The 19,578-nt window shown below is 38.4% G+C and overlaps 1 protein-coding gene across 2 annotated transcripts in view; it reads left to right on the plus strand.

Annotated features, from left to right (window-relative positions):
- Positions 1–19,578, plus strand: part of pde4d (phosphodiesterase 4D, cAMP-specific) — a 129,767-nt gene that overhangs the window by 22,452 nt on the left and 87,737 nt on the right. The window contains exon 1 of one of the 2 annotated variants that reach the window (XM_072387769.1): positions 17,948–18,307. The exons of the other annotated variant lie outside the window; for it this stretch is intronic. Within the exon in view, the coding sequence (XP_072243870.1) occupies positions 18,045–18,307 (263 nt within the window). The 5' untranslated portion in view covers positions 17,948–18,044. Of the gene's footprint in view, positions 1–17,947; positions 18,308–19,578 lie in introns of those variants that run through there. 2 annotated transcript variants of the gene reach the window in all.

Consider the following 19,578-nt stretch of genomic DNA (forward strand, 5'->3'; position numbering starts at 1 on the left):
ATGCACAGAGAAAGTGCACCGTTTTGTGTCTGTATTGCATTAACTGTCATCATTCCAGAGGTACGACTGTGGAGATAAAAAAGCTTTGTTCAAACCTTTCCTGCAACTACCCAAAATTCCACTGTGGGACATGAAAATAGACTTCACAGGGAAAGGAAGGTCTGTGTCTTCACTTCCACCAAAGCTTTGCCTCAAGTGTTTAACGTTGAACACCACGTGTAACATCAGGGTGTGGTACAAGCCAGATTTGAAATTCAAAGATTCACGGCTTTGCTGAAAATATTAGGACCTGAAACACTGAATGTCCGATTAGGGTGCTGCTTATGTCCATGAAAACTAAAAGCAGCTTCTGTATGTTTCGTCCTAACTCAAGGCACAGAAAGCAAAACTGTTCCTGACAACAAGAGATGTGATGGTTCATAATGGTTTCAGAGATTTATATGTAGTGTGAGATCTAGTTTTTTGTTTTTCTAAATGTCACAGATAAGTTGTGGACACTGATTGGTTGGTTTGTGTAAAAAAATACTTAAATGTTCTGTCTCAGTAGCAAGCCAAAAGTAGGCCATTTAACTCACCAATATTGAACATGCCAACTCCTGACGCTGGTTGCAAATATTCATTATCAATACAGCTTTACCTTTAATTTGCCAAAAAGTGATGGATGGCGCTCTTGTAGATGTAAAATCTTCAAAAAAGCTTTGAAGGGAGGGAGGGATTCCTGCAATTTCTGTCTTTGACAGTTCATTCCGCAGAAACTGAGGGAAAGTTTTAGTTGTTTTGAAAAGTTGGTATGCCTTGAAAACGGAAACCAGCTCATACCTTCTGCCCATATTACTGAATGTGACCATTGTCCTGTTTTTTTTTAAAGACACCTGGGCAAACTTTGCCATGACTTTGTCTCGTAAATGTTGCTAAATATTGAAAGTAATCATAAATCCAGCATGTTACTTATCAAATTATGTTTATTTTAGAATCAATATCTCTGCTGCAACGTGGCTCTCATTAAAAACACTCTTGGAAGAGTCTGGCAAAGGAGAATGAAGGTTATACTTGTATGTGTTTGTGTGTGTGCTCTGGTGCACGGGCTCATGGAAACAGAAGGTGGGTCAGCCAACCAGTCAGCCAATCAGCCATATGCCCATGCAACCAATTCCCCAGCCAAGAGGGAAGCAATAACAACAGACAGCCACCCAACCAAACATCCACTCAGCAAGAAACCTTTCACTCAGATTCAACATCTGCTTAGCACCTGGGCATGCAGTCAGTGACTCAAGTTGGGTTCTTTCTTGCTCGTTCACTGGATGACAAAACAAACAATTCTTTCTGTTGATATGGACTTGGATACATTGAACAGCTTAAAGGATGAGGCACAGTTGTCATTTTTTTCAGCCCAGCAACCCTGTCAGTAGGTGCTTTTGGGACCTAGCAGTTCTGATACTCCCTGATGGCAACTACCATCAGAGCTACACAACTTTTAAAAGTTTTTTTTTTTTTTTTTTTTTTTTGCAGAGATAGATTTGTTTTGTAGCCAAATGAATAGTGCATCAGTTAATGCAATTATGTCACACAACATTTAATGTAGATAAATATAGAGAAAATGTAATAGTTGCACATGCACTGTTGACAGACAAAAACTGCGTAACAAGAGTTTTTTTTGGGGGGGGGGGGGTCTGAAACTCAAGTAGCACTTTGTATATAAATGTGATCAATATAAATGTGTTTTACTGTTTAATATCACCCCAAGGCTAAAAGCAATGAAGCAATGATAGTATGTGTGGGGGACATCTGCAAGCACTGCATAATCACAAATGGGGATAAGAGCAAGACATGCCGATTTGTTATGACCTCGCCAAAGCTTGCATACTGTACACAAATGATCTAATAGGCTATAAAAATCTAAGAGGCTGAGAGATGCCCAATGAGAGATGCAGTCAGTATTTGAAGTCGTTAGAGTGGGGCTAAATGATAGCTTTACAGCAGAAGAGATGAAAGTTTAAGTGTGAGAACCCAACTTCTTCTCTCTGTGGAGTCACTGTCTCTGACTTTCCTTTGTTGTCTGTTGTGTTCACACATGATTTTAAAGCTTGTATGCTTTTTATACTTTATACTTTTTTCTTAAAAGTTTTAGTACTTTCATGTAAATTTTGCCATATAAAAGTACAAAAGCAAGAGAAAGAAAGAAACCAGCCCCAGTCTTTCTTGCCATAACTGTCACTCACAACTTTATCCTGAATTTCATTTGTAAGTTTCAAAAGAGTTTTCAGTTTGGAACTTCCATCCATCCATCTATTTTCCTTACCCGTTTAATCCGTCGGTCGGGTAGCGGGGGTGCTGGAGCCTATCCTAGCAGTCATTGGGCGAGAGGCGGGGTACATCCTGGACAGCTCGCCAGTCCATCACAGGGCCACACAGAGACAAACAAGACAAACAACCACACATTCACTCCTAAGGACAATTTAGAGACACCAATTAACCTAACATGCGAGGGAACCCACGCATACACGGGAAGAACATGCAAACTCCCCACAGAAAGGCCCCAGCTGGGGATCCAGTTTGAAACTTTGAATCTCAAATTAAATGTTCTGACAGTTTAAGGATAACCCTTTACATTTAACACTTAACAAACTAAATAGTTTTTGTATGTACTTGTATAGTTTTGTATGTGTTTTGTTAATACTCAAACATCTCTAGAGAAGAAATAGAGAACTACTTAGAGGTACGATATGGCCATTCAGGTGTCAAGTGGAATGGCTCTTAATAAATGTCGCTGTGTGGGGGGAGTCTCAGTGCCAGAAGAGGCAAATAAGTAAGGACCTCTGCATGGTCTAGCAAGCACATTTTCAATAAGATGGTCTTATTGCGCTTATTACTCAGCTGATTGGTCATAAATGGCAGTGTGAGACAAAAGAATATCATGCACTTCCATTGAGGTGTTTTTCATGAATAAATGAATAAACTCTTGTCCCATAATTTCCAATTTCTTGCCAACACTTAATGAGAGAATTGTTACCACCTTCATATCTTTCTATTCCCTGTAAAGTTATTAAAGTGATCATAAAAAAACAGATGAAGCAATCCTGGAGAGTTCAGTCTGCCTATTTGTTTGGCTTTTTGTCAATCTGAAGTTGCTCGGCAGCTCTAGGATATTCCAGGAAGTTACTTTCACTTGTCAAAATAGAAATAAATTTTGAAAAGTGAAATAGTCAAATAGCCGTGAAAATTGGAAACACCATTGCTCGTTATTTTATATGTATATTTTTTTTGGTATATTTAGAGGAGCAGCTTGGAAGTCTGTGTTTATTACCTTTCGACAGAGTGACTCATGATGCTTGTCATGTTTCTACTTTTGTGATGAGCTGAGCATGTTCTGACCGTAGGTTAATTCAAAGACATGACCGCTGTATTGATCTTATCATCAGTCTCCCAGCATGAAAGCGTCACATGCTGATGTCAAACACCTACTGAGTGGAACATTTTATGGCTCACTGCAAAGAAATCATAATGTTTCCATGGCCCACGTGATGCAGCCTTAAGATAAACAGTAGTGTTTTCTAATATGAACCAATAAAACCAACTATGTAGCTTCATTAGTGATATTACAGTGTTCAAAGGCTGGAGCTTACTTTCTAATTTAAGTAAAAAAAGCCAATGGCAATGTTTCTAATTATTAGCTCTTGCATGAGTCTGGCAGAAGGGTTAGATGGGAAACCACAAACACATGATAAAGATATGAGATAGTGCCATCACTTTTCAATTATCAGACAATTATACATAATATAGCAAACTAAACACACAAGATAATGTACACTCATTGGTGGGCATGTTCTGGCAACAATGCAATATAAGATGTCTTGGAGGAGGAGGACTAAGTCTGGGGAGGTCAAAAGTCTGTTTGGCCATGTTCATCAGTAGCAGTGTTTTTTCTGTTATTTCCAGTTGCCGAAGATGAAGGTTTGTAGAAGTAGCTGGTGCTTAATAATCATCTTTACATGTTGGTGCACGTAAGTCCTAAGCATTTATACTGGAGTGTCAGCAGGAAGATAGGACCAAAGACAACATGGGTCTGCTTTTTCAAGATGGGGAGTCTGTAGAATATGCTAAACGCCTTCAGGTTAGTCTTCAGGCCTCTTATACACCAAACCAAGAAGGAACGGCAACACCAAGAACCCCTGCTGTGTAGCTTCTGAGACAAAAAGAAAAAGAAATTGCAATTGAACATAGCAAGAAAGACCTCTGACTGATGACTATAATGTAGAATCTATGCCTACGCAACAGGGTGTAACTTTACTTTAACTTTACTGCAGAACTGAGAAGGAGTCAATGCCTTACGCAATGTACCAGAAGCTAAGTTGTGTAGCGTTCTAGATATGACATTAATTCTTAAGATCTCGTTTAGAAAATGGGGCACCACCTACCATTTACGCTGGCAGGAACGTATGAAAATATATATCAAGAGTCGTAACTGAAGGTTAGAATTTTCTCTGAATTGACCGGAATTACTTAAGAAACATGAAACACGGATCGAATATATATATATGGTCATTTATTTAACATGGGGGTAAGACAGCACTTAGGACATATGGTATTGAGGACATAACACCAAAGATTCAGTGCAATAGATCAGGGATAAGACAGACATGGGACTTAATATTTCTATAGCGGTCTCTGGCTAATTATAAGGATGACTTACTGCGTGAATGAAAACTTGGTTATTTTAACTCGGCCCTATTAATTACCAAACCACAGCCGAGGTTCCTTGAGAGGTAGACAAGGGTGGACCTTACTTTGAGAAGAATCCATAGAATTTGGCTGCCTTCCCAGGAGTTTGGATGAGCGAGTCCCCAAGCGGACGCTTGTAGATTCTCTTTCTCCGGTGGAATGGTGGCAGGTGGAGCAGCTCAGGATCCTTGGAGTGTGCGGTCCAGTCTCTGGTTCTGGTTCGGCTTGAAGGCACCTGATGCGGTATCTCGTCTCCCCTTTTTGCATAAGGGTGCGGGCAGGTTGGCTGAGTGGCTTTTGAGTGGGGTCGAGTCAAAATAACCCCAACAAAAATTGGGTTTTCAAGTAAACTTGGTCAAAAAAGGGAATTATTGGTTAAGTCTGCCCCGTGGATTTTGCTTAGGAAATGAGCCTCCCAAAAAGGTAACAAAAATTAGATAAGTGAAATAATCTAAGTAGAACTATAACTATAACTGAAACAGACAAAATAAAATAAAACTAAACTAAAACAAAAACTAAAGACTGGGAAGAAAAAGACTCCAAACTAGACTGAAAAACAAAACCTAAACTTTGAACTGCAGCGCGCTTCGCTTTCACTGGCGAGGGCGGAGTTTCGGCACTGGTTTACATCCAATGAAATGGCGGGTTTGCCTTTGGGCGTCACAGAGGGGATTTGATTCTTAAATTAACTTTTATAAAAGAAAAGTTAATCTCTCTTATCCTGGCATCCCAAATCACATTCAAAGAGTACATTAATACCATACTCATTACACAGGCATTAAATATACGGAATGTAAACATGAATCAGTTGACATGTTCAAACAAGAGATGACGATGGATTATAGTGAGTGACCAATAAAACTGAAAATGTATTATTCACACAGTTCATTGACTGACGGTCATTCCGTCGGTTGGACTTCCAGTTTATTGTAGCACACACACATTTAATTTGCACTAATGCTGTAGTCAACATATTATAAACAGGAGAATAAAATACAGAATGATTTTAATTCCAATATTCGCTGTTGCGATCTGTAGATGGCACTGTGGCACTCCATGGCACGACGGTCGGGTCCTACGGCGTAATATTAACTTTCCTGGTGTTTTACATACAGCGTCGTGGAAAGTCTTAATATGATGCTTGAGCTGTCCCTTTTTGTATTTCACAGTCAGTAGGTAATTATGAGGCATATTGGTAACAGATTCATTAATCCATCTGAAACTGGCTCTGTAGCTTTTCTTTATTTCCAACAAGGTTCTGTCTTTTGTCCGGATGTTGAGTGTCACGTCTTAATTTACAATTCTTTAGATAAGGATGGTAATGTTCGCTCTTGGTACGCACCCCACTGACCTATCTGGTACCAAAAGGTGAGTCTGTGTTTATCCAACTCAGCTCTGGCCGGCCGAGCAGATGTTAATCTAACTCCAGAGTTTCTCATGATTGTAAATTGGGGGTATGTTATATGAAACTACCCTTAGCAGATCAAAGAAAAAGGGTATCTTTGGGTCTCCCCCCTTTTACTGGTCATCACGAGTACGCTACAGTTTAGGAACAAAATTAGTTCTGTTTTTACTACCCAGCATAGCTGTAACCCATTTGGGCATATGTTAGACTTAAAACATGACATTTTTTTCATAATATTTGCCAATTACTATACTAAGAAGTCAACATACATGAAATTTTCTTTTCTTTTTCTAACATTAGTCCAGCTCAAAGTACAAGTTCAGCAGCACAGCAGGTATCTACAGTAATTACTCTGTAGTGGCTGATAGGTTGTGCCGATGTTAGAGGACATGGCACGTTAAGGAAGTCACTGGATGGGAACAACAACAAAGCAAAGGACAAAGAGCCTCACTTGCCCACCCCTCTTCTCCTCCCCCACTACCATCAGGCTCATACAGGGTCATACCAACCATATCCTCTGGGGCCACAGGATCAGCAGAGTGCATGTTGGGAGGGAAACAAGCATGGAGAAAAGAGTAGATAAACAGTGGGAGGTAGAGTGAATGATGCTGCTCTCTGAGGAGTCAGTAGGCTATAGCTGATATTGTATTTCTCTATGGAAAAGCAAAGAGCACATAGAAAGTAAGGTGAAGATGTCATAATAACGGACTTACTGCAGTGAGCATGTGTGGGGCTGGAATTAGATTAAAGCTCCAACCTATATTGACTCTAAGATGTTATCTTACATGTATTTCAGTCTAGAGTATCCTTGAAGATTTTGTGCGCAATAATTCAGCAGATAAATATTACACATGTTATCATGTTTCCTCCCCAGGAGAAATACAATGATCTAAAGTGAATGGAAGAAAGCATATTTAATTTATGCATCCTAGCTGTCCTTTTCATATTATGGTATTTCTTCTCATGACAGAACGCGTAACTCATGCTATAGGCTCTCACTCGACACCCCCTTCCTCTCACAAAAGACATTCATACACAGTCCATGTCACAGTATGTTTCGTCTTTCTTGTGTACACTAGTAAGCACAGGTAGTCTTTATCTAATCACTGGTCCTAAAAATGTCTGTATGAATTTGAAATAAAACGCTCGTCAGAAGTGCAACAGAGAATTGCATGAAGCTGTCATAAAAGCTCAGAGCTTTCAGACATTGAAAATCGCTCCCGATCATTTTGCACCTTGACATCTTGTTTACGCCTAAGAAAATATGAGACTGAAATGTCTAATTTCCGTCCAATGTAACTACCAAAATATGAAGTATTTATAACAATTCTTACTTACGATCAACCAGTGTCACACCAGCACTGCACTGATCTCTCACCATGTCCTCTTCAAACAAAAATTGTAGATGGATGTCAATTTTGGTAGTTAATTTTGGTAACTTTGGATATAATAGTTCCATGTATAGCACTACATCTACTGACATCTTGGATTCAGTATTTACCTCAGCCAGCACTGTCCCCCCCACTAAATTGTTTGAGCAGTTAGCTTTAAAAACGCACACATTATTCAGTTCAGTTAATTTCAATTCAATTCAATTCAATCAAAATAATTTAAATTCAATTCAATTTAATTTATTTCAAACATATAAACAATTTACAATGGTGAGAATTTGTCTAATCTAAAATGTAGGTTTTAAATTTAGATTTTACAAGCTATAATTTGCTATAATGTATAATGTAGCTATAATTTGAATAGCAATATAACAATAATTTTTAGATTGTACTTAAATAAACTGAATGTGAATAATATTCATATGAAAAATCTGAATTGAGACCAAAAAGTTGTTGCCTTCCAATTACAGTCTCACTGAGATATGAATGCCTTAATAAAAATGTTAAGGTTGGACAGTAGATATCGTGATGAGACTTATTCTAATGTCTTATTGCCTTGGATAGTTACACCTGTTTTCACATTTTGGAGAATTTTGCCTTATCTTGTTGGTTGTGCATAGTTTTTCGAGAGCTGTCATAATATTTAGTTTTGTCTACATGGTTAATTGCAGTCAGAAGCATTCTCTGTAACAATATTATCACGATATATTCACAGAAAACTTGAAAATAAAATAGATCACCCTCAGACTACTTCATCCTTGTTTTTCTTGAATTATAACTGAATTATACTTAAAACAGGATGCAAGCAACTTTACAAAAAAACTGTACAAAAACCAATCTGCAACACATTTTATCAGCAGATATCAGGTATGTGATATCCTGTGTGTCATAAACACAAATATTGAAATTTTATTCTATTTAATATCTGGATTATTTTCAATTCCAGTATAACTCGACACCTCTGAGGTGTTCTGTGTATATCCCTTCTTTAATCCAACATCTTCCATGTACCCTTCTTGTCATTACTCTCTGCATTTTGTCATAGTCTAGTGCATTATCTTTTTTGAAGGTGTTATTCATTTTCCATACCTATATACATGAGTGAATGTCCATGCTCAAATAGCAGAGCCCCTCAATATTATTCTTGGTGCAGTGAGAACAGACTCATCACTGACTGGATCTGAGTCTGCAAACAACACTTGATATTCCTTATATCTTAAAATACTTAGAAAATGACCTCACATAGACTTTCAAATGTAACTGTTATCTTCTACTACAAATTTCGACGTTTTCAAAATAAAGACATCAAAAGTGATCTGCATTATATCACAGCAGCCACTTTAAAGCGTCTAATGTATATGTTTCTTTTACTAGTCGTTATTGGGGAAACTGTTACTACTGACATAAACAACTGTTCATTTTTGGTGATTCAGTAAACCATGAAAATGTGATAGCTTTGAGCTTTGAGGTCATTGCTGTATTATTTACACCTTTTGTGTGCCCAGAGAGATCCTTGTGCAGTCGGATAACTGTTATATGTCACTGTAGGTAATTTCTGTTTCAGAATAGCTTTAGAGAAGCAGCTCAAGACAACATTAATCATAAAGCAGACCTGAGTCCCTGAAATGCGAGTTGGTGAGTTACATCATCGATAATGTAGGTTTCAGGTTTGTTAAGAAAGTTGCCTGAAGAGAAAAAAAGATTGTGAGTGTGTACAAAGTCAAATGGATAGAGAGACGGTTGATTGCCCTTATTGACTGCATGTGCTGGAACACATTCATTACCTGCAATAACATTCATGTATCTTTTGGTCCATATTCTGGTACTGAACCAGCAAAGCGGTCATGTGTTATTGTTGTAATGTGAGCCTTTAAGGGTTCTGTAATGGATTCCGTGGTTCAGATATCTGCACAACTCAATTAAGTGTTCTAGATATCACTTAATGAGTTTTCTTTTCTGTATTCTGCTGAACATCTCTTACCCAGGTGTAATGCTTTAAAGAATTAGTTTTCCCATTCATCATTCACTGTCAGTTTAGCTGAGGAATTCCCTCCTATCATGCATCAGTAACCACTGGACTGTCTGCAAATCCCAGCAATGTCATCACATTATTCTGCCCCAGTACGAGCCACATTAGTCCACTGATTTCATTGTCTGTATTGAATTCCCACTTGTGAATGTGTGGAATGGATGTGGGGGGTGTAACCTGTGTCTTATGAATAGTACAATAATGAGGTATAAAATATGTTATCCTTTTTGAAAGGAGCCCATTATGAGCGCTTCCATCATCATTAAACCACTAATCTGGATCATAACACATGGTTTTAACCTTTGGAGTGCCAGACAAATACATTTACTCCCTAATCCATCACAATAAATAACTGTTCATATTTTCTGTATATCATCTTATCAGCACAATTTTGTAAGCATCTGTCCACCGTTACACAGGCATACACGTCCACAGCTATATTGCATGCACACAAAAGTACATAGGCGCATACAACTTTCAACCTTCCCGAGACAACTTTGTTTACAACCACAAGCTATTTCTGGAGCCACGCTGATCTTTGTCCTTCTCTCCCCTCTGCTTTACTCTCAAACCTTCATCCTTATCCCCATGGTCATTTGTATTCAGCCACTTTCATTAACTGTCACCCCGCGTCAGTTACAGCATGCTCTGAGCTCTGCTCTCGCTTGGCAAGCTGTTCTGCTAGTTTTCCTCTCTAGCTTTCCTCAGTCCCTCAGCTCTGCCTCCCCCTTTCCTATTTCCTCTCATCATAGCAGTCTGCATTCATGCCACTGCCGCTCAGTGAATAACAACTATTACCAAGCTCCAAAACAAGCACAGCTGAATATAAAACATATGCACAAAGGTTGCCATTTAGTGCCATGAACGCGCACATGCACACATTTAATCAAACGTTTCAGCTGGGTTTTGTAATGGATCCTGGCCAGGGTCTATATTACTCTCTATGGCAGAGAACCGAAGACTCCCTGAAGTTTGACTTTAATGGCTCATTATTCAGACTTGATGCGCACTGATTTTGACTCATTATCCTTCGAGAATTTCAGTGCTGATCCGGACAGTTTCAAAATAATTGTAAAATCAGCAAAGGGTCGTTCAGTTTTTGTTTTTATACCCTTGTCTGCTGATTCTAATATAGATCGTTATTTGTAATTTAGCCCATTGGGAAACGTATCAGAACACATGAGTTTATAATGACACGGATTGTCAGATTTTCCTCAAATTGAAACACTGGATGCTCATTATTTGGAGTTTGGAAACTGAATAACAGTTTTACCACAACTGTCCTGGTTGTAATGAATGATATTTGTTTATCTGCTGGCATGCATATGTTTTGGATTTAGTCCAGGAGGGCAAGTCTATTAGCTGTACGAACCAACTTACTGCCCATGTGATATTCTCAATGTGTCCGAGGTACCAGCTGCTCAGGAGAGCAGCAAGATGTACAGATTATGCAGAGAATAGGCATGAAAGGTAGAAATGCAAAGACATATGGTTGAATGAAAATAAGAGCAGTTCATAGGTGCATCGTGTTTCTAAATTACATATTGTTCAAGTGTGTCACAGGGTTTTGCCTGTATACTTGGATATTGTTTGGCTTTATTCTGTTTTCTTTTTCCAGTGGAGAACTTATTTATGACATACAGTATATATTGGGTCAGAAAAGAGATGCAAAGCCACATATCACTTGAGGAATGCCATCATATCTTAACATTATTTTTCCGAGCATAAAACCTACGAGATGTCTTCAGAATTCACTCTCTATAGTTTGTTCTTCTGTTTGTACATTTTTTTTTCAGAGGAGTGGATTGGCTCAATTTAACTTGGACAAGGTTGAATGCTCTCACTGGTTGAGAATAAATTGAAGTGAAATTCCTCTTAAATGTTGAGACTATAAAAATGTCATTGATCAAAGAAAAGGGAACTGCTGCTCTGCGTAGTAATGCTGAAAAATAAGCATAACAGAGATGTTTAGAAAATGATAGCTGTTATGGCCTAACATAGCCTAAACAGGACATGATGCTGAATGTGGATATCATCAAGAATACCATAGAGGTGCATAAGTAGTAACATAATTGTCAGTTCTAGCTGGTGGGGGACAGGAATCATAGTCTAGTTGTGGTCTGGATTACTTGAAAACATTTTTAAATAAAGGCTGCCCTCTGTTGGTCAAATACACAAAGTGAACCCTGTGCTGAAAAATACAATTTTCCAGAGGGACCAGTTTTCATTCTGATTTTATGTCTGGTATTTTTAGCACTCTTAGGAGCAAATTTAGCTCTGCTGTTCCATTTGGCCCCTCACTGTGTTGAATACACTCAGTTGAGATATAGACATAACAGGACAATCTTTAGCAGTTTTATGATGGAATTTGTGTCTGTACACATTTTTGTTACAAATGCCCATTGAAATCAACTACAACACAATTTATTTCACACTACAATCAAACTTTAAAAGTATTTGATAAGAAACTCCTCCAGCATCATCATTGTAACCTACTCAAATTGTTAAGAGAATCTTATTGTGTAAACATTTATAAATTTTTGCTTTGAACAAATGATAAGATTCTAAAGGTTGATCACTTCAGGAGATTGTTGAGTCCCTATGAGACTCTAGATGGTTTAAAGAAGTGAAGGTTATTTTTTTTTTTGTCATGAGCCCAAAAAAAAGTATTCTAAAGAATTAGTGTTGTCAACATAACAAATGGTCATTGGTTAATTGCACATCTTAGTGTAATGTAGTGTATTTACAGGTTTACATGCATATTTTCTCTTCTGTGATTAATATTCTTGTACTTGGTGCCTACCAAATAAATTTGTGTGAATGTATTACCTTGTATTGTTTGTGGCAAGTTTCTGTTAATGAATGTTTGATAAATTGATTTCAAAGTTGTTTGTAAAAAAAGAAAGAAAAAAAAGCCCTAATTTGGAAGTTGGCAGAGATGTTTAACAGCGTTTAGGGTTTTTGCTGTATTATTTGCTCAGGAGGAGAAGAAGTGATGCTTAACACGTGAACTTTTGCAATCTGTACAGTGAGTTATAGCTTACAAGCTTCAAAGTTTGTGCTCAACTAATCACTGCAATAATGAACTTGTGTTTGCAGTGGTGACCTGGACTGTGCATAATCCAGTGTTATTTTCAGTTATAAACACGATAATCTTTTTATTAGTTATTTCTCGATTCTTGCCTCCAACTATTTCAATAACAATTCAGTCAAGAAGGAAGAATGATTTTACTGCATTCTATTTTGTGATGATGCTCTTTACTTGTTGTAAAAGTACAGCACACCACTTTCCTTTCCAGCACTGCATCTCCTTAGAAGCACAAAGTAATGCCTTGGCATGCTGTGGTATGCTTATTAAGATAATGGACTATTCGGAACTAAGACAATGGAAAGAGAGCATTTGGTCAACACTTTGGGTTCAAAGAAATCGATGAGGAAATTTTTCAAAGTACACATTGTTTGATTGAGCTGCCCTTGAGATGACTGAAAATTACAACTCCCAATTCCAAAAAAGCTGTAAAGATCTGAGAATGTAACTGAATGCAGTGATTTGCAAATCAACAATTTTTTTTCACATTAGAAAGTAGAAAGTATGTCAGATATTTTCAAAGTGAAAAATTTTACTATTTAAGAAAAAAATACTAGCTCATTTTGGAATTTGATAGCAACATTTTGTTTTAAAGTTGGCATTATATGCATTTGATTTCACTGAATTATGACCGGATATACAATGAATTGGATTATAATTGGCTTGAATTGGACTGTATTAAGTGGCTTGAGATGACCGTTTCTGTGATTTGGTGCTACATACAGTACATCAAATTGAACACTCAAAAAAAAGTAGAGACGGGCGAAGCAAAACACTAGAAAATTAAGTGGTACTAAAATAACAGGTCAATACTCACACTAGCTCAAGATAAACACTTGAGGGAGACAGAGCTGCATCAACATTTTAGATGAATTATTGTGTAAATCAAATTGAAATCTCTAATTACCTGCATTCACACTTACCCATAAAGAGATTCTTGATATAAAAAAAAGCCCTTTTAGTGATTCATGTGCTCCTTTGTCAATTTAAATTGCCTGACACCCCAGTTTATTGTACTTAGTGCGCATTCAGCAGTGTATCAACATTGGTCACCCTATGCCCACACCAAGAAACATATGTACTTTAAGAGGTAACTATAGCAACAGGTATATGTAGTAAGTCTTAATCATTTTAGATATCCTTACATGAACAAACCCCCTGCCAAAAGCAAGTCAGAATCCAGACTGTGTTCTATAAGGTGACGGCATGCTGTGTGCTGCCAAAGAAAAGCATCCAAGCTGTCTAGATTAAACAATGATTTGCAGAATGCTTGTGGATTTACTCACATATCTGGTGTATTATTTGAGAGGACAGTGTACCCTTCAAGGGTTCTATTTTACAAAATCAAGTCAAAGCTGAAGCATGTATGGAGGTGAATAAAAAGTAAAACTACAAACTGTATTTTTCAGTTTCTCACATTGTATGCGCAAGTTAAAGAGAGTATCTACTCTTTTGTTTCCGATATGACTCAATCTCCATTAAAACCCACATTGCACATGAGATTCTACACATGTTAAGCTTGTGCTCTTTTCATGAAATCTTTTTCCTTCAGGTAGTGTTAATCTCTATTATTTTTTTAGGCCAACTGTTGTGTTTTTGTTAGATTTTCTTCAGTCTTTTGAAAGGTTATTTGGTGGGCTGTTGGCTTACGTTTCAATGTCGGATGGTGATTATTAAAGAGTCTTTGGGGAGTCTGTGGATCACTGACATTTTTGTTTTTTTTATTTTTGAGAAAAGTACAATTTATTTTGCTGAAGACCTAAACAAAGAATGTTTCTGTTGCTTTAAAAAAAGGGTTAATCTTTGTGTTACCTAACGTCTTGCTTTTCTTTGTCTAAGTACACACGATGTTGCGTGTTGTGTTCTGTTTTTTTTTTTTTAATCAATTTATGTATTTGTAGTGTTTCCGTTGTGTGGGTCTGTTTGAGTGTCTGCATGTACTTCACTTTCGTCTTGCAGATTGGCTTCCCTTCTCTTGCTTTTGTTCCTCCAGCCTTTAGTTCTTGACGAATCCACTTGTCCCTCTCCATCCATGTTGCCCTTGGTAACCAGGGGGGGAATGCTCATAGACGTCATGCACAGCAACGGGGAGCGGTTATGAGAGAAAATAATTTTACAAAGCATCAGAAAGGAAGAGATTGAGTTAGACAGGAAGCATATGAGATGAGGAAAAGCATTGACAGGAAGTGGAAAAGAATCACAGCAATAATGGGAATTTATCATGTTAAAGAAAAACAGGTCTCTAAAACAGATATTGCCCCTCATTTGACTGACAGAAGATCTAGGAGACTTTGAGCTTTAAAATGATGGCCGGCAGCTCTCTGTCACTATAATTATGTTTGACTGCCACAACTAGCTTTTGAATGAAGATGGCACCGTTTTTTTTTGTTCGATCTCCAAACTGACCCATAAGAAGTGATTGATTGATTAAAGTAATGTAAAATGTGTCAGGAACAGTGTCACCTAATGTCCAGCATCTATTGTGTCGTGATTTGAAGTTATCTTAAATTAACAAACAAACATTATGGTTAGCATATGCTGGTGGAGATCGCAGTCATCACTTTTATTGTTGCACCTCAGATTGGGATGGGCAGCAACGCACCGTTTGTGGAGATCAGAGAGAGACCAGTTTTCTGTCACAGCTCTTCAGTCTGTCCCATATTAAGTTTGTACTCACTGTAACATGTTACAAAAACACAAACTTTTAAGGGTGCTTCTGTTTCACATTCTCAAGTTGTTAATGTGGTGTTATTGTTCATCGATGCCATTATGCATTATGCAATAATTGATAAGGTGTGCCACAAAATAGTATTTCCCTGACATAAGGTGGCTTACAGTGTGTTCCTTTTTTGTTTTTATGATTTTCTTGTATACTGTTATGAGAAGGTTTGTTTGGATGTCATATCATGATGTGGTCTTTAGGACAATCCCAGTGGTTGCTGCAGGCTTTTACTTAGATATATCTGAGATATGCACCTGGATCATGTGATTCTTAATCCAAAAGAAAAGGTTGTAGCTACTGTGTTGGTGGGGGCTCGACCTTAAGTGTTGTTTCCATGATTTATATATATACATTCTATTATTTTTACATTATTTACAGTCGCCAGCAGAACTATCCGATCCCCATTGCACTGGGGCCCCCATTCCAATGAAATGGGCTGCAGTAACTGTACTGTAACTGTGTTTCCATTTTTCACTCTTTAACGATGGATAAAGTTATACATTTTTTATATCTTTATATCTATCAGAACTTACTTAATATACTTAATTCAAGTTACATAAGATGTGAGTGAGTACTCCCTCTGCAAAGACTTATAATTTAACAAATGACAGCAACTGATCTCACGATGCGAGGACAAATTACATGCTAACGATGTAGCCACCAAATCTGTCATCAAATATTGCATGGTTTGCCATCAAATGATTTGAGAAGATTAATGTACAGTCATTGTCCCCAAAGGAAGAATCTTCTAATTTTGACTATTGCCAAATAAATACAGCACCACTAGCGGGTCAAAATTCTGAAGTAGTCAGTAAAATGGTATACTTTGACAATTCCAAAAACTCAGCCTGTTACTGCTTTAGTCATGGCGAGATAAGTCAAAACTAATGACATTCCGGTTGACTTCAGCTAAACTGTTTCAATGCTTAGAAATTACATTTAAACATGTTCAACAGTGGACAAAAAAGTGAACCAGTAAAAAATATGTGATCTTTGTTGTTGTCAGCATTTAAACATTAATACTAATGCTGGCACTCAGGTCATACTACCACCGTGCTGCAGTTGGGGAGGGCAGGAGCACATTAGTCTTGTTTCCTTAAATCTCAGGAATGCAAAGCAAAGCCAGAGAGAAATTCTGTGATTGTGTTTGGATCTCTATTTTCATTTTTTTGTTGCTGCATAAAAGGAATGTCTTGATGGAGAGTTGCTTACGCTCATTAAGCTATTGCTTAATAACTGCCTCATATTAGTGGAGTACTATGAAGCAATTAAAGTCAAACTAATAATCAGTTTTATCATGTGTAGTTTCAATTAATTTTAGGATGTCTTTGAGCAGTCTTGATGAGAAATGCCTCAATGCCTCCTAGCTATGTTGATGTAGGGTTACTACTTGCATATGCCTATCCTGCTGGCTATAAAACATTAAGTGAAGTGCACATGCACAATTACATTGTTTATACCTTAGAAAAAGTTAGTTGACATGCATTATTTTAGAGTGTCCAGAGGTTAAAGACAGAATGACCAAAAGTTAGAGTTTAGAGGCAGGTGTAGTATATTGATGCAAGATAAGCTATCATTTGCAAAGAGGAGAACCAGAAAGGCTATCAGACGATGGTGATTTACCTGTACTGTGTGTCTATTCTCATTTGATAAATGCAATGAAAGGGAGTGGTAGAAGATGGGAGGATATTTTGTAGTTGTTTGGTTCGTTGCCTCTTGCCTCTTGTTTTTCTCATGTGCAAATTTTAGTCAAATAAACACACAATGTTACTTACTCGCCTCTAAGATGCTTTTTCAAGCTGAGTATAGACTTTGGGTTACTGGACACCACTCAGTAACTAAAGCGTGCTTTTAGTGCCGTTTGCAGCATTCTTCTCTCTATTGTGTACACACGCATACGCTCTCTCTCACTCTCTCTCTGAAACACTCACACATGCTCACGCTCTGCTCAGCTCTAAAGGATCAGTAGCTTATAAACTGGCTGCAGTCAGCAGTCAGTCTCTCTGTGTGGGAAGAGAAAGGAAGGATCAATTGCTTTTATTGGATTGAACAGAACTCTGCTGAATCTTTTTGAGTTGTGCCACACTGAACTGAGGTTTTAGTCTTACATGTTCCTTTTGACTTTTACAGGTAGAACTGGGCTGCTCTTGGCTCAAATAAATTGAATTAGCTTAGTTAAAGACTTGCAGGGCTTGATTTCACTGGACTGTTTGGAGTTTTCCTGTAAGCTTGGAGGAGAAAGGATTGGAATGGAATTCCTTGCTTTTTTGCATCCCGCCCTCCCTCCCGCCTTCTTTCATCCTGCCCTCATCTTCTCTCTTGCACTTTCCCCGCAGACATCCAGAGTAGAGCAGACAAAGGCAGCAGCCCTCAGTGCTTCGATTCTTCTGGTGGCTCCGATAAAGATGAGAAAATAAAGACCGAGGATTTTTCTTCTCATTTATTTTTCCTGCTTTTGCTCAAAAGGAGGTGCTAGTGTGAGTTATTGCCAGCAAAGATTTTTTTTTTTGCTCATTATCCAGAGGTTTTTTTTGGATTTCTTTTTTTTTTTCAGCAGATTTCTAAACTGTGACTCTGGCAGAGGAGAAAAATACCTCTGGTGTTACCTTATCTCTGATATCCTGAGACTGCCTGCGCTGTTCATTCATTTGGCTACTAGTGGAGGTCGTGGTGGTGAAGCCGGGGTAGGCATGGCCCAGCAGGGAGGCATGGGGGTGACCCACCAGGACACCCTGGCAGTGCCCCCCATGCCCAAACACTCCGGCCTGAACGAAGACCTGGTGAAGATCTTACGGGAGAACCTGCTGCAGCCAGAGAGGCCACGAGGGCATCGGCGGTCGCCCTCCTCCATTTCCCCTCGCCTTTCTCCACGCAACTCACCGCGACTGCTTCGCCGCATGTTGCTCAACAACAACATCCACAAACAGAGGCGCTTCACTGTTGCACACACATGGTGAGCATTAAATGTGCAGATGGTCAATGTGCTGGCTGTATGTGGTGTGGTGTGGTGTGCTGTGCGTGTTAGTTTTTGACAGATAGTGTGCTCTTAAACCACACCTGTGGCAAACTTTCAAGGTTAGAACTTTGTTTGCTGAATAGTGTTTGTAAGGTAGGTTGCAGAGCGATAAGCCCTTTGAGTAATTAAAGTTTGTTTGCAGTTTAACTTAAATGCTTTCCCGTCACAGAAGTGGCAGGAGCATGTGTCAGCAAATACCCAGTAGGTTCTTCATATCAAATCTCCTTGGAAACCCTCTACTTACCTTAAGATAATGAGTTTCTGTCTTGCTTTTCTTTGCTCTCTTGCTTCATTTCTATTCCTGTGCCCCCCCCTCTTATGTCCATTAATCAATTTTACTTGTCCATCTCTACCATTTCTGCTACCTCTGCACCCCCTAACAGCGTTTTCTCTGCTTTTACTGCCATGTGATCTAAATATGTGTAAGGAGAAACCCCATAATGCCTCTCTTATTAGGTAGTTAGTAAAGGAAGCCATCCATTACTACATTTATTCCCTCTTGCTGTGGTATTCTCTCCACACCTGCCTGCCTGCCTGCCTGCAGTTTTTGGCTTTTAATTAGTCTTCTATTCCTGGCTGTCTATCAGCCTCTGTTGCATTCGCCCACCCATCATCTTTTCCCTTTGACTCATATCTATTCTCCTCTGCACCTTTCTTCTCTTCCCCACTCATTTCCCCCCCTCTAACCAATTTAGTCTCCTCCTTCCCCTCGCTTCTCTTACCCAACGCCTACCATTTTCATCTCCTTCTCCATTTTTTACGACCCAGCTCTTTCTAGTCCCCTTCTGTTTTCCCTCTTGCACCCCATCTCTTTCTCCTGTGTCCCAATTCCTCTGCTCCCATTCTCTTCACGCAGAGAAGCCTTCATTTTCGCATCTGGAACAGAGTCATGATGTAATTAAAAGATTCTCAAACACATCAGGTATTCTTTGTCTGTATGATTTATTTATTTTTTGGTCCATGGAGCTGAACATAGTAGTTTTTAATTTCAAAGTGGTTTAAATGTGATGATTATCTCCCGGGTTATCTCAGAATTGAAATCAAGCTTTTGCCACATGTGGTAAACGCTCTTAAAGAGGCTATATGAACCCATGACGTTTTTTGTTGCCTAATTCTAACCAACCGACCACTAAAAGTGACAAGAAATTAATACAAATGGGGTCACATAAAGTTGTTATCCTTTATTCCCCTCTAGACTTTACCTCAAG

This window comes from Leuresthes tenuis, unplaced genomic scaffold (assembly GCF_036924035.1).
Source record: "Leuresthes tenuis unplaced genomic scaffold, fLeuTen1.0.hap1 SCAF_6, whole genome shotgun sequence".
Classification (NCBI taxonomy): Eukaryota; Metazoa; Chordata; class Actinopteri; order Atheriniformes; family Atherinopsidae; genus Leuresthes; species Leuresthes tenuis.